The sequence below is a fragment of the Sceloporus occidentalis genome, unplaced genomic scaffold (genome assembly GCF_023333645.1).
Source record: "Sceloporus occidentalis isolate IW3139 unplaced genomic scaffold, rSceOcc1.0.p SCAF_4, whole genome shotgun sequence".
In the NCBI taxonomy this organism is placed as follows: Eukaryota; Metazoa; Chordata; class Lepidosauria; order Squamata; family Phrynosomatidae; genus Sceloporus; species Sceloporus occidentalis.
The window spans coordinates 90,500,772-90,523,705 of record NW_028316984.1 but is presented as its reverse complement, the minus strand read 5'-3'; the positions used below and the strand labels follow the sequence as shown (position 1 = coordinate 90,523,705).

At 41.2% G+C, this 22,934-nt stretch overlaps 1 protein-coding gene and 1 long non-coding RNA gene across 3 annotated transcripts in view; one reads left to right on the top strand and one right to left on the bottom strand.

The window, feature by feature from the left end:
• LOC149314320 (choline kinase alpha-like) overlaps positions 1-4,014 on the bottom strand; it is a 30,887-nt gene extending 26,873 nt beyond the window's left edge. Inside the window, exon 1 of the mRNA XM_089520851.1 lies at positions 3,507-4,014. Within this exon, the coding sequence (XP_089376977.1) occupies positions 3,507-3,862 (356 nt within the window). The 5' untranslated portion in view covers positions 3,863-4,014. The remainder of the gene's footprint in view (positions 1-3,506) is intronic.
• Positions 4,015-4,328: 314 nt separating this feature from the next.
• Positions 4,329-12,615, top strand: LOC149314319 (uncharacterized). 2 transcript variants are annotated; one of them, XR_016281115.1, is made up of 3 exons: positions 4,329-4,708; positions 11,172-11,284; positions 12,296-12,615. It is a non-coding gene; the product is annotated as an uncharacterized LOC149314319 (long non-coding RNA). The 2 variants fall into 2 exon arrangements; XR_016281114.1 differs by having other exon boundaries at positions 11,168-11,284.
• Positions 12,616-22,934: the final 10,319 nt, after the last annotated feature.

Below are 22,934 nucleotides of genomic sequence, written 5' to 3'. Positions count from 1 at the left end.
AATCCATGGCATATTAGAGGGAAACATAAACATGTCAGTTTCCTATATCAAATAGATTAAGAAGCACTGCTCAAAGAATTAAGGTCTACAATTTCTATGGCCAATTGTTATGACTGATTAAAAATTATGGTCAAAAACTTCTCGAGGGCTCTGGCTTTCTTGATCCTGACTTAAGTTATCTACTGCTGGTGAGTAAAGCCCTGGTGGCGCAGTGACTAAATGCCTGTACTGCAGCCATTCACTCAAAACCACAAGGTTGCGAGTTCAAGACCAGCAAAAGGGCCCAAGCTCGACTCAGGCTTGCATCCTTCCGAGGTCGCTAAAATGAGTACCCAGACTGTTGGGGGCAAATTAGCTTACTTGCTAATTAGCTTGCTGTTCACCGCTATGATCTTTGGAATAGCGGTATATAAATAAAAAACAAACAAAACAAAACAAAAAATTTCATAATACCACCTAACATAGGATAAGCAGATGGAATTCAGTAACTTGCATCATAATAACATTAAGATATTATAGTGACACCTGCCAGTATTTAACTGGACTAAAGTATGCAAACTGACCAATTTTTGTGGCATCACTTCATTACAAGTTACAGCTGCATATATGACGCACATCTGTTTTCAGTCTGGTATCACAAAACAATATGTCATGTTCCATTCCTATTTCATACACGGTAGAAAGATATAAACTTCTTATTAATACTTATTAATTTGTTTCATTATACAAAATAATGGGGAAGAACTAACAACTGGATTTAGTTCAGCAGCTCCACAAATACAGATGCAATGCTACTGAGAATTAGCATTCAGCAGCAGTTAGAAAAGAGCTGTTTCAAAGAACACACCTATTTTAAACAAACGTTAATACTGATATGAAGGCTGCAATCCAAATCATGCCTACAGAAAAATATGTTCAGTGGTATTTACATCACAATAATCTGTTTTACATTAGCACAGTTCTCCCAAATACCCTAAAAATATAACTAATCCAATCACTTAGGTGTCCATATGAATTGTGAGGGAAAACCCAATGCTCAATTTAGGTACAAAACACACTGCAGAAATAATCCAGTTTGAGACCACTTTAACTGCCCTGGCTCAGTGCTAGGGAATCCAGAAACTGTAGTTTACACCAGAGCTCTCAGACAGAGTAGGCTAAATGTCTCACAAAACTACAGTTCCCAGAATTCCCTAGCACTGAGCCAAGGCAGTTAAATTGGTGTCAAACTGGATTATTTCTGCAGTGTGTTTTGGATCTTAGCTAGTTTTTAAACAGAAAAAACCCCTAGGTTGCTATCCAACTAAAAAAATGTTTAGCCATTACTTCTCGGTGATGCAGTGACTTGTAACATTCTAGTTAAACTTACTTCTGGGATTAAATTTAATTAACTTAAGTGACAATTCTGTGGAAAAAATATACAATTTAAGGCCAAGATGTTCAGAAGAGAGCCAAAACTTTCCACTCCTGATTTACCAATACCACACGCACTTCAGTTATCTACTCATTAAGGGCCTTATGAGTCAGAGCAAGGCACCTGATACTACAGGAACTTGTTGCCAAGAAATGACTCATATTACTGAGCAGTCCATTCAAAAAAAAATCTCAAGACAGAAGCAACATGCCAAGCTATGTTAGTTTTGAGCCAAGCATTTAAAAAAGGATCACCTCAAACCTTATCTACACTTATATATTTCCTAAGCTTGTTTAATATTGATCAGATAACCAAAAAGTTCAATTAAGCAAGCATGTTAAGTATCAACCCCCTTGATTCTAGACTAATAAATCAGGAGCATACAGTTGGCACTTCTGTAGTCACAGGTTCCTTACCCTTGGTTTCAACCATCCATGATTTGAAAATATATATAAATTCCAAGAAACAAACCTTGATTTTTCTCCCCATTTTACTATGCCACTTCTACAATGGGACTTGAGCATCACAAATTTGGGTATTGTGGGGGGGGGGGGGGGCTTTGGACCAAACCCCAGCAGATACCAAGGACCCACTGCAATTAGCCTCTAATACATGACACACAGTTTCTTATAAAGGAATCATCTCACAGATCCATCTCTGTGGCAAACTGTGCACTGTACCATATGTGCTCTTCTCATATGTGGGAAGCTAAAGGTAGCAGGCATTAGGTACTGTTGGTCCAAACTGCTCATAGGTTGGAGATCAAAAACAGTTTTATGAGTATAAAGCTATGTCTAAAGTAGCAACTGAACCTACTTTCACTTCAAGTAAAAACGATGCTTCAAACACAGAGACTCTAATGGTTCAAAAAGTAGATGGACTGGAGACCTCAGGGTTTCCCGCATTAGTGAGGGACAGAAGAATGAGGACAATGACTTGATCCAGTGCTACGGAAACTATGGTCCAAAACACACTGCAGAAATAATGCAGTTTGAGACGGCTTTAACTGTCCCGGTTCAATGCTAGAGGATTCTGGGTACTGTAGTTTTGTGAGACATTTAGCCTTCTCTGTCAGAGAGCTCTGGTGCCATGACAAACTACAAACCCCAGGATTCCCTAGCACTGAGTCAGGGCAGTTAAAGTGGTCCCAAACTGGATTATTTCTGCAGTGTGTTTTGGACTTATGTCTGGATGTGAAACTACCCTTTTGAAACGGCTTGCCAATGTGTGCTACCGGTTGGTGGGATGTCTAAATCTCGTTATGCCGCAGCTGCATCTCTCCCAGGGCCCTCCACTCCACAGGAGGATCCAACTCTAGTAGGACTGAAAACTTACAAGATCAAGGGATGGTTAGGCGTGAAGAACGGTTTGGCATGATGATGTCTGAGAAATGTAAGGGAGGAGTTTTATGAAACCGGCCACTGAGGTGCCTTCCACACGCAAAAGACGCCTCACAGATACCTCCAAGGCACCGCAAAAAGGAGCATGTTCAAGAAAGACTGGAGGACACGACCAAACAAAAGCGAAAAAGCACCAATACGCTCATCCCTCCACATTTGCAGCTTTGATTATTCACGGATTTTATTGAGATGTCCTCTCTAGGAATATCTAGGTCCTCCAGTGCAACTCTATGGTCAACTTTAACCATAAGTCGCACTGAAGGACCTCCTAAAGCAGCCATGTCCAAACTCTGGCCTTCCAGGTGTTTTGGACATCAGCTCCCAGAAGCCTCAGCCATCTTGGCTAATGGCCCGGGATTCTGGGATCTGGAGTCCAAAGCACCTGGAGGAAGGCCAGAGTTGGGGCATCGCTGCCCTGGAGATTCCCAGAGAGACCAGTCGGCTAGGCCTTCGTAGCTCCTTCCTGGCAATGCTATGGTCAATGGCTGGCAGGTGGAGGGCCTAGGGATTCCTAGAGAGATGTTCTATTAAGGTTCTCTGGCCCACAGCAAACTCCAACTCCCAGAATTCCATAGCAAAGAGCCAGACAAAAAGCTAAAGCGGCACCAAACCGGGTTCTCTCTCCCGCCCCGCCCCGCCCCGCCTCCCTCCGCGGCGGCGCTCTGCCCATGCTCAGGGGTGCTGCTGCTGACCTGATGGGGGCGATGCGGAGCTGCTCCTCCCTGACCCCCCTCCAGGCCCCCCGCAGGAACTCCTTGCACCAGAGGTAGGCCTTGCGGCGGGTGCGGGGGTCGGGCTGCTCCTCTGCCGGCGGGGAAGGCGGAGGGGTCGGCGGCGACGACGGGGGAGGAGGCGGGGGCAGGGCCAGCTGTCCCCGCAGGGCCACCACCGGCTCCTTGGCTTCGGCCTCGGCGGGCGGCGGGGGCTGCAGAGAAGGCGGCGAGGGCGACTGAGGGAGGGCGGGCAAGACCGGGCCCGGGGCGCAGCCCAACAGAAGCCCCAGAGGGGAAGGGTCGGCCTCGCCGCCGTTGACGAACTTGGTCTTCATAGCGAGCGGAGGAAGAAGAAGGAGGAGCGGCAGCGATAGTAGCGGCAGCAGCAACGGCTGTGGCACGAGAACGAGGGAGTGCGCAGGCGCAGAAGGGAAGAGAAAAGCCCCCAGGCGCTTGGGACGCTCGAGCAAAGTCTGCGGCGCGCGCGCCGGACTCCGGGGCTCTTATATCCTCTCGGCACGCGGGCAGCGCCCCTCCTCTTTCTCTCCCTCCACTCTGCACCGCCGCCGCTGCTACGACTGCGCATGCGCACGCTTCAAGCGGACTAGGATTCTCTCCCTCTCTCCCCTCACGCCATCCCCTCTTCTCCCGCTTCCCTTCTCCTCTCTTGATTGGCTGCGCAAGGGCCCAGGCACCGCTAAGGTGATCGCCGCCGCCGCCGCCGCCGGCCGCTCCTTCTTTCTGATTGGTCCAGAGGGAAGAAGCGGTGCTGAGAGGCGATTGGCTGATTGCCCTCCCCTCCCCCCGTTGCTCGGCAGTGATGCTGGCTGAGGCAAAAAGGCAGTTTGGAATGGTCTCCTTCTCATTCAGTCTCTAAATCCGTTGGGGGCGTCCGTGGGCCCCGCCCCCTTCCCCGCGCCCTCTGCGCCCCGTCTTCCAATGGTGCCCTCCTCAGTGTGTACATATGTGTCCCCACAACAACACCTTTCGGAGGCGGCTGTCTATGTGTCTTTTCCCCCTCACGCCTCGCTCCCTTGTTCCCACCGCAGCCTCCATTTTCTTTTCTTGCTCTTCCTCGGCTAGCCGCCTCCTTGATGCCCGACATCCTCAGCACCGCAAAGGAGGACGAGGCGCCTCAAAAGGACCTCACCCTACCTTCGATTAAAAAAACAACAACGGAGGTCCTTACACAAAATTATTATTAAAACACACACATAAATGTTTCTTGAGTCTTGCTCAAAATGGAGGACGTTTTGGAATTCCTCCTGGGCATAACGTGGAAATGGAGGACGGGTCCTGGAGAAGGAGGGCGACTGGACAGCCTGGTTTTTCTTTCTCCCCTGGAGTCCCAGTCGGGAGGGGGGTGATATCGTTCCCTCGTCCAAAATTTCAGAACATGAGGGGGAAAGAGGAATAAAACACTAAATGAATACAAGTAGGGTGAGGTCGTTGAAAATAAATACATTGTAAAGGGATTGCTGAGGTGGTGGTTTGAGCGTTGGACTATGGGAAACCAGGGCTCAAATCCTCGAGCGTAAAAACTCCACTTTAGGCAAGTCACACTCTCTCAGCCTCAGAGGATGACCATCGCAAACCTCCTCTGAAGCGACTGCTAAGACAGGTTTAGCTTGCCTGTAACAGGTTCTCCATACAGTCAAAAATGACTTGGAGGTACACAACAACGACAAAGCCATTGCTGTTGTGTGAAAGCTAAAGCCATCCAGGCCAGGCAGGTGACCAGACGTCCTCTTTCTCCAGGACACATCCTACATTTCAGCCTGGAGGAACTACAAAAATGTCCTCCATTTTGAGCATGACAAGCACGCATTGACATTTCAATGTTTTCAGCTTTCATATGGTCATGTCCTCCATTTTGCAGTGCCTTGCCCTCCTTTCCTGTGGTGAGGACATAGCTGGTCATCCTTTATTGAGGGTGCAAAAAGGAAGGCCTGGGCTGCATCCATAGTGCAGAAATATTCCTGTTTGACACCACCTTGACTGCCATCGCTCAGTGCTATGGAATTCTGGGATTTGTGGTTTGTTGCGGCACCTGTAACAAATCCCAGAATGCCATAGCCCAGAGCCATGGCAGTCAAGGTGGTGTCAAATGGGAATATTTCTGCATTGTGGATGGACTCTATATGAAGCCTGGGAGGAGAGTTTGCAGCCTGCTATTTGCTAGAAAAGGCAGGAGAGAAGACATTTTCTGCAGACTTCCAGTTGAGATGTATGGAAAATTACAGACCCAAATCCTTTGAGGGGGGAAAAAGAAAAAGGTCCTTCTGCTGACTCAAGAGATGCGGAAGGAATACATTACATTAACTTATTGTCACATCACTGCTTGTAGTAAAGCCAGGAATGGGTGGGGAGAGATGGGCCACTGAAAACATCTCTTTCCCTTCTCCTTTTGTTTGTTACTGTTGATTTCATCCCTCTTGGTTCAACCCTGAGGAACATGAAATTATCTCCAGTTTTGATCTCGCTCTTGTTTTTCTTAAATGCAGACAATTTGGTGGGAGGGTGGTGAGGTCACAATGTCATGATTCCTGTGTGTCATTTTCCAGGTTGCTTAGTAATAGCTTTCTTCATAAAGGACTCAGGTTTAGTCCCAAAGCCAGGGGGACCAGATGCCCTCCTTGTCCTCTGTTTCAACCTTCTATCCAAGGGGAATTTCAAAATGCCCTCCGTTATGAGCATGATTAAGAAGCATGGATTTACATTTATATGAGTGGTTGTAGCTTTTGTTTTGTCATATCCAACATTTTGCTCGAATGCCCTTCCTTTTGCAATGCCTTGTCCTCGTTTGTGGGGAGGACATTTGGTCACCCTGGCCTAAGGGAGGTAGTCACATTTTGCAGTCATTGGATCCCTCCAGATATTATTTTTATATGGAGCAAATGGCTTAAAATGACCATAGCAGTAGTCTTTTAAATCCTGCAGCCTTTCTTTCTTTCTTTCTTTCTTTCTCCTTCCTTCCATCCCTTTCTTTTTTTCTTTGTTTTTAAATCAATCTGGAATAAAATCTGTGAGTTGTGCTTGCAAAAGAGGTCTGGTTATCTTTGTGCTGTAATTCTTTCTTTTAGGAGGACCTTGTGCAACATACACTGACCATAGAATGGCACTGGAGTAGCTACAAATGGTCTTTCAGTGCAATTTTTAGTTAAAGTTGACCACAGAGTTGCACTGGAGGACCTAGACAGTCCAAGAGATAACATATTAATGAAATCCGTGAATAATCAGAGCCGCAAATATCAAAGCCGCAAATATGGAGGGATGACTGTATGTCCTTTTTATTCATGTTTTCGTTAAGGTTAGGATTGGGGAGGCAGAGCTATATTATGTTTTATGTAGTGTTGCCCCCCTTTTTTTCCTGCCTCTCTCTGTTTTATAATTATTTCTTTCTTTTTGAATGGATTGTTTGAATGTGTGTATATATATATATATATATATATATATATATATATATATAGAGAGAGAGAGAGAGAGAGAGAGAGAGAGAGAGAGAATGAAGTTCTCTGTTAAATGGATAAATATATTTTAAAAATTTGCACTCTGTGGCTAGTAAGGGAGAGCCTGTTGAACTGGGAGAGGATGAAAAGGAGGTAATTGGACTTGTCTGGCCATTCTAAACAAAAGGGAAAGAACTGACCAAATTTTACTTCCCAAAGCTGTTTGCTAAAGGGCTTTTCAATGGCCAGGCTCTGGAACTCCCTGCTTAGGAGGCCAGAACAGGTTCTCACCCATCCAGCCACCCACCCCCCTTGCCTTTCCCTAGGAAGCAAATACCTTTTTATTTAAACAAGACTTTGGCAGTTTACCCAGCCTATTGCAGAAAAGGCATTGAAGCAAAGGGTTTAATAGCGTATTTTTCAATTGTATTTTGAATATGTTATGCTTTTATTAACTTTTTATATTTGTCCTGTTTTATTGTAAACTGCCTTGAATCCAATTCATGGGAGAAAAGCAGGATATAACCGGAATAGTGAATACTTATTTACTTATTTATGTCTTTTTAATATTTATTTTATATCCCACCTTTCTCCTGACATGGGATCCAAGATGGCTTGCAAGAATGGTAAAACAAAATCAGTTGGCTCTGATCTTCTGTGTCCCTTCTACCTGTTTATATATGTCCAACTGCTCAGTCAGTGACCAGGAAGAGTGAAGGAAAGAGAAAACTATAAGACAGCAATGTTTTTATTATAACAAACTAGAGTTTGGAAATAACTAGTTATAAACAACTAGTTATTCCCAATAACAAAGATATAAAACTGCATTAGGATAGTAGTTTAACAAGGGAAAACCTGTCCTTTTATGATATAGCTGTACCTTTTCAATAAGTAGCCATGTCTTTTGCAGTATGATGAGAAGGAAGGAAGGAAGGAAGGAGAAAAAAGAAATGTGGCAGTACGTTTAAGACTTTGTTGTTGTGTGCCTTCAAAGTTGTTTCAGACCTATGGTGACCCTACGGTCATGAGGCTTTCTTGGGAGTTTCTTTAGAGGTGGTTTGTCATTGCCATCTTTAAGACTAACTAGTTTTTTTTAATTGTTGCATGAGCCTTCATAGATATAAACCCGTGTCTTAGGATGCAATACATCAGTTATTGCCAAACTCTGATCTTCAAGGTGTTTTGGACTTTGGCTCCCAGAATCCCAGACCATTGGCCAAGATGACTGAGGCATAGCCTTTTCTTTCCTCTGAAATAAAGCCTACAGCACTTGGTATTTGTTGCCAGTCTTCCATCCATGTACTAACCAGGGCTGATCCTCTTTCAAGACCAGATGGGATCTGACACCTGTAGGGTATCTAGATGACAAAGTGGATAGTAAGCAGGGATGTGTATCTTATATCACAGGCCAGCACTTTGCAGAATTCATATTTTTAAGGAACCAAAATATCAATTATAGTTATTTTTGAGAGATGGGAAAATAAACTTGCATTTAAAAATTCAACAATAACAGTGACTAATTGGGGAGGCCTTGGAACTATAATTGTAACCAATAATTGCAAAAATGTTGCTCTGAAGCTCTGGGACTAATTAAAGGTACACAAAAAGGTCCCTAGAAAAAAGTAAACTCCTGCACACCATACTGCTATTACTGCATCTCTGGCCAGTATGGCTTTAGATTGTTTCCAGATTCTTACAATTTATATACACATTTCTTGCAGGATTCTCCCAGTCCCCTCACCCCACCTCAGGAGCCTACTTCCCATAATTTATGGAATTGAAAAAAAACCCATACTCTGCATTTAGTTAACCCAGTATGGACTTTCAAACTCTCTCAAATGGGTTAGGCTTTCAAACTCTCTCCTTCCAGTGGAAGGAAAGAATCTTATTGAATGATGTCCTTCTCTGCCAAAAATACAGTATGGCTACTCTCTGTAGTGTTGATTTTTTGATAATAGCACAGGGGCAAAGGGCTACCTGTTCCTGGCATAGCAGAGTCATGAGATAAAAGGCTCTGATGGCACCAATCCCAGAGAGTTGTGCTTTCAGGAGCCAGGCTGTCCCTACCTTTGATTATGTAAGAAATTACTTACTTTACATGAAAGCAGATATGTTCCTGTTACCCTTGTGGATTTCCTGTCTTATGCTAGAAGTATGTCCTTTGCTGATACTTTGAAAACTCAGTGCCTTCTAATAGTCCCTGTAAACACACACACGCACACACGCACAGAGGAAGTTCTGCTCTTGGTTCCCCATGACATCTTGACTAGTTTGGCTTTTCTCTAACTTTCATGTTTCATCTGGTTTTGATTTTATGCTCCTGCTCAATTTCCCTTCTCTACTCTCCTTGACTCTGTTGCCTGCTGCAGCACCCTAATGTTTTTTCTATCTCTCTTTCTTTCTCACACATACACATGTCCATCATGTTTAGTTGGTCATTCTGTGCTCAAAATTAGATGGCATGATGATGTGGTGCTTCCACTCACATCAGTCTCATAAGATACTGTCTCTGTCTACACTAAACAGGTAATGTAGTTTGATACCACTTTAACTGCCATGGCTCTGCCCTATATATTTTAGTGCTGGACTTTGGGAGAATTGATTAGACCTCTTTAGCAGACTGTTACCCCTCCTCAAGCTACAAATCCCAGGATCCCATAGGATGGAAGCCATGACAATTCAAGTATCAAACCAAAATATCTATGTGTTGTAGATGCACAGAAATAAGTTGTGGGGTACAATATCTGAATGGCTGGTGTTTCATCCACTTCACAAGTAATTAGTGGCAGTGAGGAAATGCCAGCCGTCATAAAGTCACTGGACATTTCTGGGAAGAAAGTAGATGTAGATCCTGGCACCAAGATCAGTTCCATGTAATTTTTGCCTGAGGACATTGCTGTTGGGAAGGGAGGTTTGGAGGGAATTGAGTGTTGGACTAGAGAGATTATCACACGAAGGCTATTAACGCTTTAATAGCGCTATTCTAATGTTATTTAGTAAGAATGATACAATGGCAAAATTGCAACACTTTCACATGGTGTCACAATAATGGAGCATTAATGATCCACAAACATTAAAACAGCGCTTTTACATTCCGGATGTTGAAAGAAGGGGTTGTGATCAGAGAGGAAAAAAAGGGTAATATCTTGCCGCTAAGGAACTCTCCTGTTACTCACAAGTGGGACACAGGAAGTGATTCTGCGAATGGCACACTGGGGGACTGGGGGATTCAATTTATTTCTGGAAGGTTTAATGACAAATTTTCAATGGTGCTATTGAAATGTGATTGCTATCCTGCGATAGCACTAATGAAGCGCTTTTGGCAAGCCATTAACATTTTTTTGTCGTTAATGAGGAGTTGCACTAGCACAATGCTTCAACAACAGGACAAGTATGGTAGGTGCACGACATCATGTGAAAATCTTCCTGCAACTGTGCAAGCATGGCGAGAGCATATCAATTTTCTCCCATTTCTTACTGCTGTGTGATAATCTCGTAGGACTGGGAGACCAGGGTTCAAATCCCTGCTTAGCCATGGAAACTAACTGGATGACCCTGGGCAAGTCAGACGCTCAGCCTAAGAGAAAGGCAATGGCAAACCATCTCTGAATAAATCTTGCCAACAAACCCCACCGATAGGTTGGCCATAAATCAGGTGCAACTTGACACACAAGAACAACAACTTTAGAAAATGCAAGAATGTCCCACATTTCTAACTATGGCGGATCTCACCTGAAAAGAGGAACAAGTGGAGACAGAGATAATATTGATGTACTTCAACAAATGTATGCTAATAGGATTTTAAACCTACAACATATACCGTGGATCAGGATAAGACTGAATGCATCTGATAAAATGGACTTATATGCTTATGCTATAATATATGTGTTAGCTTTGTAGTATGTCGCAAGATTCTGTACTCTTTTTACTGCAATAGACTAACACAATTGCCCATCTGGAAATACTTTTTGTTGGATCTGTGCTACAGTGATAAATTGAAACAATTTGGGGAGGGGAGTTTTCAAAACTGTAAAAGATGTAATATATTTTATAGAGACACTTTGTGAATTGAACATTGCAGGTCTCCAGATCCTAGCCAAAAGTTAATGGGGCATTATGTTTTGTAAGTAAAATGTCTGGTTGATTTGATATGACTTCTTCACAATGCTTTTTCTTTATTCTCTGCCAAAGCCAGAATTCTTGAACCTTGAACACAACACGAGAAAGAGAAATGTCAGACTCAGCAGGCATTTTATTCCTTGGCAATTGCAAGCGGACAACTCTTAGTTTGCTTCATCTTCTCAATAGGTAAGCCGGGCTTAATGAAACTTAAATTGCTTTGTGATACTGGTACTTGCTATGCATGTTTTTGTGCTGATACACTGCATCCCATCAATTGTAAGAAGGGTCTTCAGTTTAACCCCGATAGAAGCTCTATTAATCTTAATTAGTCTGTACAGAACCTCATAATCAGAGCTTGGAAAAGTTAATTTGGAAGATTACATGATTCCCTAAATTCCTGAGTGGGCATGATCCCTTTTCCAATCTCAGCTCTTAATGTCACATGCCACAGAGTTGCCCTACCATAACTCATCCTCAAATGACAGGAGAATACTCTCTTTACTGTTCAGAATTTCTGCACCATCTCACATAATTTGATTAGCTACACTACAGTTCACAATATTGCACTGACATGGTGGACTTAGCCAGATGAACCTAATGTCTCTCTCCGGGAGGGGGGGGGGGCGGGCGTCTGTGCTCTGTTTTCTATTGCTTTTTTTCTGTGAACCTGTTCATACTGCACAACTACAGTACTTTGATACCATTTTAACTGCCTTTGATAAATCCTACGGTATCCTGGGTTCTGTAGTTTGGGGAAGACACTTGAGCTCTCTAGCTGAGAATTCCCTGAAACACTAGTTCTAGGATACCACAGGGTAGAACCGTGGCAGTTAAAGTGGAATCAAAGTTCTATAATGGTGAAGTGTGAAAAGGCCCTAAGATCCAAATGACATTGGGCTAATCACAGGATTTTTGAGGAAGAGTGCTTATTCCCCTTGTTTTTCCTATTGTTTTTTGCTCCTTCCAAAACAGTGACTTAAAAAAATAGGTAGTTTCTGAAGCTGACCAACCAGTGTGGTTCATAAAAGTAAAACATTTAGATTAATTGGTGGGCATTTTTGCTCATGATGTGGGTTATGATGTTCAGAGTATGCAGTTCCAATCCCTTTGCCCCATCTCCATTTTGCCCTTATTTCCAGATGGATTTCTGCTTTACATTTCTAAAACATTCTTTCTCACCCGTGTCTCCTTACTCAGGTTAATGACAACCTCCCATAGGGCATTCACTGCCGCGGTACCAAAATTATGGAATGGCCTGTCGTAAGAGATCCATCTTATCACTACCTTAGAGGCATTTAAGAAGACACTCAAGACGGCTGTCTTCCAGCGGGCTTATCCACCGGACTCCAGGTTATGACAATCGCCCCACTCTTGACTATGATTATTGGCTAATTGTTGAATTGCTATTTTAGAGAACTAATAGGAATGTTGGTGAGTTCAGTATTAGTGTTTTATTGATTGTATTTTGTACTACGCATCGTTTTAATGATGTAATCCCACCTTGATCTGTGGGAGAGGCAGGAAATATAAATAAACTTTATTGTTATTATTATTATTATTATTATTATTACAATGTTTGTATTTTTTTAGCTCTCTGGACAACTAACTGTAAATGCAACATTAGTTTTCCTGGAGACCTCCTCTGAACGCATTCTGCCAAGAAAACTCCATGATAGATTTGCCTTAGGATCGCCATATGTCAGAAATGACTTGAAAGCACACAAGAGCAGTAACAAGAAGTAGCAAGATAAGACGTCTCCATTTTTTTGTTTTGCACCCCCTGTGCTCTGATGGCTACAGCAGGGGGAACTCCAAGAGCCACAGCCTTCCTTCCCCTCCCACCAGTTGCTGTCTAATCTCCCTTGGTCACTGTTTTGACAAGGTCAAGTAGGCAAGATGGTGCTGTCAAGTGGCCATGAATCCCCGTGTCAGCTATTGGGCTGGCTGCACTTGCTGAGCAAGCAACTGATCTGAACTGAACTAGGACTGGGTTTGCCACCCTATACTACTGAAAATGAAGAGTGTGGTGGGGTTTGGATAGCAATTTACCTCTGAAGGAAAAAAAAGCAGTGGTGCCTCCTTTTTAGATTAATTACTCTATTTATGGAGAGGTTTTTTTTTAAAAAAATAAAAAAAGTAAAGAAGCAATATGGGGGGAAACAGAAGGCAGATATGAGGAAGGTAAAGCAGAAAAACATGAAAGAAAAAAAAGACACTCCCACTTCTAATATCACAACGTCTGGAGGGTAGCTAAGACTGTGCTATCTTGCTTGGATTTTCATTCTTAATGGTAGGAGTATTTGCTCTAGCTGGTTCTAATTGTGATTTTAAACTATTTTTGAGGAACTTTAAGTTTGTTTTTGAATGTTTTTATTTGTATATTTAGTGTATGACACATACATCACCTTGAGGCCCTGGTGGGTTGAGAGGCCATTAAAAAATGCCCCCAAATAAACCCATGCAAAATGTGTTGCCTTTTGTTGAGGTATTTTAATAGGTCAGGAGATCATTTGGAGAGGAAAGTGACACCAAGTGTTAAGAAGCAATGTTATATAGTGCAACATACATTGCTTAAAATGATATCCCTCTCTAGATGAGACCAATGGCTCTTACATGAGACTCTTTCCACTTTGGGACCAATTCCAGTGATAGTCTTAACTAATGTCAGTGAAATGAATGAGACTTGGTACTCATCATTTGCGGTTTCAAACATCTATTCTAACTGGGATGATCGTTGGATTTAGCCCTTTGTGTTGCATGGAGAGCCAGTATGGTGTAGTGGTTTGAACTTTGGACTACCACTCTGGAAAACAGGATTTGAACACCTGCTCAGCCATGGAAACCCACTAGATGACTTTGGGTAAGTCACAATCATTCAGCTTCAAAGGAAGGCAAAGGCAAACCTCTCTTTGAACAAATGTTGCCAAGAAAATCCCATGATAGGGTTGTCTTAAGGTTGCCAGAAGTTGGAAATGACTTGAAGGCACAACAACAACCTGCATGGTGGACCAGAGGTCCAAGCAAAAAGAATAGAGTATATCTCCCCTTATAGTTGCTTGGGCAAAAACACAACCTTACTCAATCCACCCTTGAAATTCTTTTGCCCTGCTTCTTGGCACAGCAATACTTACTTTGAATAAAGTTGACTCCCAAAGCAGGACCTGACAAGAGGATTAAAGCTAATAAGGTGAATAATATAAGGAAATATGTTCCCTTTCTCTGGGGGTCAAACCAAACCTGGAACAAAACCTGAGGTGATTGGAATGAACACATAAAATAAAACTAATCTGGGAAGATTTATATATTTTGACTTTGTTTAGGCTTCAGTGCTCCACCCTTTTTGGTTGGGCTGGGTTTGTTTTAAGACAAAAATCACTGTAGTTCAGTGTAAAGTTCAACAAGGTGTCAGAGGAAGGAAAGAAAATAAGTTAACTCACATTCTTATCATTAATTCTTTTTCTTTAAAACTGCTTGGGTTTCTCTGTCGTCTATTTATATGTCTCTGAGAATAGAATTAAATCATGCAGATAAATTAAACATACTGAATTTATTGAAATACTTATTTTTTATATTTCCTACATGATTCATAGTACTCATTCTTGCCGTTTACCTGTATCGTTTCATAGTTGCTAGATTGCTCAACTCTGCTATGACTTTAATGACTCTTATACATAAAGTTTTCTATAGAAACTGAAATGGAGCCTAGTAGTTCTATTTGCTAACCAGCTTATCAAAACTTTATTTATCTGAACTGGAACCACACCAGAACAATTTCAGTTGCAACTGAATTTAAATTGGAAGTAACCATTTTATTATAATTAGTTAATAATTTAATAAAACTAATTAAAATTAATCACTATATCCCATTTTTCTGCCAGGGTTGGGATGCAAGGCAGCTCCCAACATAAGTAATAAGATTCTGATAAAAAACATAATCACTTATACATATTAAATACAAATTATATTAATTATATTAGACTGAATTATATAAGAAGACCAATCAAAATAATTTAAAATGCCACACTAATAAGAAAAACATCCATTTATAAAAAGTCCAGCACAGTGGTGTGAGTCTCTGATGAGGGGACTTGCACCCTGACCTTCCTCATTATTTATTGTTTATCTATTTAAAGCATTTGTGCCCAGCTCTTTAGCCAGAAATGTTCATAGAGTGGTTTACAAGATAAATAGCATGACAGTCCTTGCCCTCAGGCTTACAGACCAAAATTATAATATGACACACAAGATAAATGGGAATGATGTATGCGTATGGGGGAGGGAATTAAATTCAGGATCATAATGCAGTGTCTAGATGCAAATGGTTCAAGCAACCTGCTAGAATAGCTGGTACTAGTTGCCAGTTGAGGACAGCTGTATCTTCTGCTGATGCTGCTTCTTGTCTCCTCCCAGCTGCTACGTGTCTAGTGCCAGTTTTCTTTGTCTAAAATGTCTTCTTTCCTAAGATGCTGTCCAGTCCAGCAACTGATCCTTTCGCTTGCCTTTCTGTGATGTCATGGGCCCCAAATGGACATATAGCTGTCTTCATCTTGATACCCACTGGTTGCTCAACTAAGAATTGCAAGAAAAAGAGCCTTTGTGATATTCAAACTGATAGCTGTAGGGAGAATCCCTCTCAGCAACAGTAATAGCTAGGTCCAGACATGGCCGAAGGTGTGCCTGTCTGCTCTTCTAATCCCTCTGTGACCAGGGCAGATGCATTTAGAAACTGGAGGGAGGGGAATGTTTTACCCTTCTGATGTAGAATAGGCTGAAAAATATTTGCTTCTTAATCAACAACTGCTGCTACCTGTACTAATTTACCATAGTTTTGAGCATACATAAATTTTGACCTGCGGTGGGGGTTTTCTTAATTGTTGTTTATTTTGGAGTTGAAGGACAATCCTCCCATTCAAGATTCTTATAAGTAGCCAAGCAGCTGTAGATGTAAGCACACAGCACACTGAATATAAGACTGATTGTGTAAATCAGTTTTGTTTTTGATTGTTGTGTGCTTTCAAGTCATTTCTGACTTACAGCCACCTTATCATGGGCTATTTTTTTGGCAAATTTTTTTTCAAAGGAGGTTTGCCATTGCCTTCCCCTCAGGCTGAGAGTGTGAGACTTGCCTACGTTGACCCAGTGGGTTTGCGTGGCCGAACTGTGAATCAAACCATGGTCTCCATAGTCACAGTCCAACACTCAGACTACTATGTCACATTGGGTCTCAGACCAGGCTTCTAATTCTAGATATTTATTCAAGCTTTCAGGATAATAATAAAACTGCACACAAAAAAGAACACTTTCTAAATACATGGTAGTTACCAAGTTATTCTTGCCAACTTACGGAAATCACAAAATCCTTATATGTGCCAAGGTGCACTGCTCCTATTTTTGAATGCAACAAGCAGTTCTTTAAGGCAAAAAGACAAAGCAAATCATTTTTATGGTGCATTCTTCCTGCAGGAATGCTGATTGACAAAGGGACAGCAGACAACTATTTAGATAGGATCCCGGGGCTGGTGAGGGCCAGCAAGCAGTCTTGGATACAAATGCTTATACCAAAGGAACTAACAGTAGGACAAGAGTAGGAAACTTGTGGCTTTCCAGAAGTTGTGGGACTGCAACACCCACAAACCCAACCTGCACAGTTTGCAACATCCGGAGGGCCTCAGGTTGTCTACCCTGGCTTTAAGAGATGTAAATTTCTTGCCTACTAGTGCATTTTATTTATTTATTCATTCATTTATTTACATATTTCTATCCTGACTTCTCTCATGAGATCTCAGGGCAGCATGCAATTAAAACAAAATAAACAATTCTAAATAAAACAATAAAATAATTTAAATAAGTTATAAACATATTAAATCACCAAGTTAAAACATTCGAAAAGGCTAAATAAAAACCATGTATAAATTTGTGTGTGTGTGTGTGTATATAGATTAGGCCCTGAGGGCTTCAACAAAAACCTATATTTTAACATGGTGCCTAGAAGAGACCATCTGGGCCTCCAAGGGAAATAGCAGAGGGCTACTGCTCCCAAAATGTATTTGTGCGCTTCCCATAGGCATTTTGTTAGCCATTTTGAGAAGTAGATTTCTGGACTAGATAGGACTTTGGTCTGATGCAAATGGGATTTTTCTTACATTTTTACTCTTCCATAACATCTCTGCATTTCTTGGGGCAGAAGTGGTCAGTCAGCCTGTGGTTTGACAATCATAGGTTGCATATCCTCTGCACGCAACAGATAACTGGGTGATCATGTTAAAGGCAGCCAGTAATAAACTCAGAGAGGAAGACTAGAGTGAAAAATCAAGAGAATGTGTGGGAACTGTTTTCTGAACTGTTGTAGAAGCTGCCTAGTTGCTTTCTCTCCACATTTTTCTGGAGTTGACTTCACTCACGTTCCAGATAGAATCAATATTAAATTGCTGCCAGTTTCATCAAAACCAGATTAGAACAGGTCAAGAACTTTAAGAGGTTTCTCTGTACCAGTCTCATATATAAATATAGGTCCATAATAATCATCTCAATGTGACATTCTGTATATGGAGAACTCTCAGAAATCAAGACTCCAAGCTGTAGTGTTCCTATCTTGTGCATAAATCTTGCACTGCATCTCATTGTTTCATGTGGAACTGTCATTTTAAATTTGCTTCTAGCAAGGTGTAGAAATGTAGAGTCTCAGCAAAGCTATGGTGCTGGGTAAGAGAGCCTTTGAGCTGAAATTCTTCTTGTGTGCCAAGTGCTTAATCCAGTCCTTTGGGTCAAAATGCTACTCCAATCCATACAACAGATCTCTCTGTAGATTTAATAGGTGCAAACCACATCAAACATTCCTGGCACAAGTATTAGGAGACATTTAATACTGGCAGAACTGTTTCCCACACTTCTCATTATGTAATAGTATGGCAATCTATACAATGATAGGAGTAAATGATTGTATTATTTGCTAGAGGAAGAGATTTTGTACTATTACTGTACTGACAAGCATGCTTGTATAGCTTGTGTAATAAAAGGGTGGATGCAAGAATTTTGACTCACAACTATTTATATTTGTTTAGTTTTCTGAGGACTAAGCTTGTTGTGCAACTACAGTCATAAGAATTATTACAGGTAAATATTTGGAACAGCTTCTGTATTAACTGGTCCATTTCATTTGTTTCTAATAACAGACAGGGGGGGAAAAAACCAAACCAACTGAAGATAAACATTAGGTAACATCTTCGATGGGGAGTGTGTTTATCCTGAAAACAAGTTGCTAAATGTGGAGGTCACTGAATTTCAAAATGCTTAAGGTGGTCACGGCAGTTTGGGATAAAATTGCCCTAGAAAGTGTACATAAGGAAAGACACAGGACACGTCGACATCTTTCATAGGAACACTAGTCTAACACTAAACTTTTTTTTACAAAGCACCCTGCTTGCTCACATTTCTGATTTTTGAAAAACCATCCCAGTAGTTACAGGAAGTCCCATAGAGGCTGTGCAGCCCCAAATATCCCCTCTAGCCAAACCTCTCAGAGCAAGGCAGGCCATTGCACTTACCTTGACTGCATACACATTATTTCCTTGTGAGAGATATGGAAACAATTAAGCCAATTAGATACACTCATCCCTCCACATTTGCAGCTTTGACTTTTTCGGATTTGATTATTCATGGATTTTATTAATATGTTCTGTCTAGGAATATCTAGGTCCTCCAGCACAACTCTATGGTCAACTTTAACCAAAGGCTGCACTGAAGGACCTAGAAATTCCTAGAGAGAGCACTCCACTAGGCATTTGCAGCTCCTCCAGCGCAATTCTATGGTTGATGTCTGGCAGATGTCGACCACAGAGTTGTGCTGGAGGACCTAGAGATTCCTAGAGAGGTGTTCTCTCAGCTAAAAACAGTGTTTTTGTTATTTGCGGTTTCCCCTCATTCACAGGGGTTCTGTGCCCCTAACCCTAGCAAATGTGGAGGGATGAGTGTCCAATGTATTTACAAGTATTACAAAAAAAATTCCATGGAAGAAGAAAAATGGAAAACATTTGAAAAAGCCAATATGGCTGCACAGAAAACTCAAGTAGGGAGTGAAGAGGAAAAAAAGAGCATGTATAAAGAATAGAAGAAAGGATGAATCACCAAGAGAAAATACAGATATGTATCCAAGCTTATAGGAATGGTCTAAGAAAGCTAAAGCTCAAAATGAGGTGAGACTGGCTATGCGAGCTAAGAGCAACAAACAGGGAGCTTTCAGATATGTTTGAAGCAAGAGAAAGATGAGCAAAAAGGTGGGACCACTGCTGAACAAGGATGGTTAAATGCTAACAGATTGAAATGAAAACGCAGAACTGCTCAATGCTTATTTTCCTTTAGAGAAAAGTATGTAATAAAAACAAGAGATGAACTAAATACACAAGGGATAGAATGCCAGTGGTTTCTTTACCATCAAATAAAAGAAAGATTCAAAATGGATCAGAGATTTGAAGGGATTGAGGTTAAAAAACAAGAATTAGAAACTATCATATTTGAAAAAAACTGATCATAAAGTAGCTAAATTAAATAAATTACTCCTTAATTTAACCATGGAACAAGAAGTAGTCAAAGATGCTATGGAGTTTATCACACGGGGGACAATTGGAAGTATAAATGGTGATTAACCCGTGATAATCCTGCAGTTGTGCTAATGGTTTTCACACAATGTCATGCTCAAAATGATATTATCTTGTGAATAACCCGTTATTATCACTCAATTGTGCTAATGGTTTTCACATTAGTCAAGAATAAATCCTTCCAAACCAACCTTATATCTTTTTTTAAAAAACAGATCACTAATTTAGTAGATGGTGGGAATGCTGTGGATGTCATTTATCTGGATTTCAGCAAAGCTTTTGATAAGGTCTCCAATGATATTTTGATTAGCAAACTGACTATATATGGAATAGATGGAAACATCATCAGAGGGATCCATAATTGATTGGAAAACCATGCTTAAAGAGTTGTCATCAGTGGCTGTGCTTCAAATTGGACTTAGGCTTCAAGTGGAGTGCTGCAGGGTTCTCTCCTGGGGCTGATGCTCTTCAGTATTTTTATCAATTTAGATGGTGTGGTGGAGGGAATCCTTATCAAATTTTCTAATGATATGAAACTGGGAGGGGTTGCTAACACACTGAAAGATAGGAACAGAATTCAAAAGGACTTTGATAAACTAGAAAACTGGGCTGAAATTAATAAAATAAAATTCAACAGAGACAAATGCAAAATTTTACATTTGATAGAATCCTAGAGATGGAAGAGACCATAAGGGCCATTCAGTCCAACCCTCTGCCATGCAGGAATATACAACCAAACCACTCTTGACAAATGGCCATCCAGCCTCTGTTTAAAAAATTGCCAAATATTTAGTCACAGAACCCAAATGCACAGGTATAGGATAAGGGATACTTGGTTCAGCAGTACTATATGTGAAAAGGATTTTGGGATTATTATTGATCATAAATTGAACATGAGACAGCAGTGTGATGGTTCAGCAAAGAAGGCAAGTGCTATTTTGGCCTGGATTAAGTTTCCAAGTCAATGGAATTTAATAGTCCCCCTATATTCTGCTTTGGTCAAGCCTCATCTGGAACACTATGTTCAGTTCTGGGCACCTAATTTTAGGAAGACTATACTTCAGAGAAAGGGATTGACAAAACCACCTCTGAGTATTCCTTGCCTAAGGAAGCCCTATGAAATTAATGGGGTTGACGTAAGTCAGCAGGTGACTTAAAGGCACATAGACACAGATGAGTTGGAGCAAGTTCAGAGAGAGGCACTGAGGATGATAAGAGGTATAGAGAACAAAACATAGGAGAGGTTGGAGGAGCTGGGCAAGTTCAGCTTGTGAAGAGAAGACTGAGGGATGACATGACTGCACTCTGTAGATACCTCAAGAACTGTCACAAAGAGTATAGGATGCAGACTTTTTCTCTGACGACTCAGAGGGTAGGACAAAGTCTAATGGTTTTAAGTTACAGGAAGGTAGATTTCAATTGCGCATTACAATGAACGTGACAGTGAGAACAGTTTGACAATGGAACCAATTGCCTACAGAGGTGATGGGATCTTGCTCTGACTAGAAACAGTGACATCAAAATTCAAATCCAGATTCAGCCATGAAACTCATTGAGTCACTTTGAAATAAGCATTGTTCTTCTGAACCACCTCACAGAGCGGGTGTGGGATGTATGCTCAAGTTCTGTGAAGGAAGATAAGGCTTTAAAAAAAAAAGGAATAAATAAATACTTGATGTAGATGGAAGGCAAACAGTACAGTGTTGCAAAGGCCAAAGCTGTATCCTTTGTTATGCTTGGCAATATTAGGATGTAGCTTCGTCCTAACCTGCTTTCCCCAAATTCTCAGAAGGATGATCAAACCCTAGGGGATAAGGTTTTCTGGACATCTCCTCAGGCTCTCTAAATAAGCTTCCTAAGTCTGGGCTCTTTATCAAGATATCTTGGGGAATTGCCTGTTTCTCACTTGAGTGAGCGAGTTTGAGGTATCCAGGGACCAGTTTGCCCTCCCCAGGCCTAAGCAGACCACACCCTGAAAGCTCTTTCCTCTGAAAATGTTGGTGAAAAAAGTAGCTAGTCGTGCCCTCGAAAGTCTTTGGTCAGACATTTAAAAACTATTTCATGTTCCCACTGGTCTGTTTTAGGGTCTTTTTCTCCCTAAAGAAGACTATTTTGGACTTTTAAAAGTTCTCTGTGGGGTTCTTTGGAACTCACTTCGCCTGTATCTGCTTTAGACATGTCATCATTTCACTATGTGCTGTCCAGCCTTTGGCGACAGGGAGTCAATTACAGATGTGAGAAAGGGAATAGAACAATATGTAATGCACACCAGACATACAACATTCTTGTACTAGATGTGGCTAACTATCATTGGTGACATCATTATGACACTTCATAGTTTTTCCATGGTGGAAGAGACATTATGTTTTTAGCACTGAGAAAATGCTTTAGGCTTTATGACCAATCCTGTCAGTCTTAGGTTGAATAGAGCAGTAGAAACTGGACTTTAAATAATTAAACATAAAAATCATAACATCATCATAACACCTAAATTAAAATGGATACAATGATACTGCATCTTTGGTTATCTTGCCTAGCAAACATTTAAAAATGACAACAGCAAACTTGTATTAAAATTATTATCCAATCTCACTGCTGGGACCTTGTGCTTTTGATGTCTCCTTTCATGAAAAGGCTGCATCTCTCTGGGTTTATTTGCTCTAATTTGCAATTTATTAGTTCAGTTCAAGGCAGCTTGCATTTTGACACACAGCAGAGTGTATGTGTTCAGCATGATCCAGGAAGACAAGACAAGAGAAACAAGACTGGTGTGATATTTTAATAAGCCACAGCCCTTAAAAAGGTACATTTGGTTTCCAATTTTCTTTCTAATGTCTGGTTCACATTTGATGGGGCAAGGACATATTCACTACAGAGAATAGTGTTTGATAGTGTATGGGAAGAAGCATTATTTAAAGCTAATGGGGAAACACATGCTGGTTAGCTGCAATGGGTCTTAACCTCTTTGCGTGGTCTGTTTGTTTATAAACATAAAGTGGGCCTTAGATTTGGTTCCAGGACCACCCCACCATGGATTGTAAAATCCGTGGATGCTTAAATCCCATTATAGACAATGGCATAGCAAAATGGTGTTCCTTATCAAAGATAGCAAAATCAAGGTTTGTTTTTGGGATTTTACATAATTTTGGAATATTTTAAAGCTGTGGATAGTTGAAACCATGGATAAGGAATCAGTGGATATTGAGGGCCAAAACAATTGTTTTAAAAATGTTTTTAAAAAC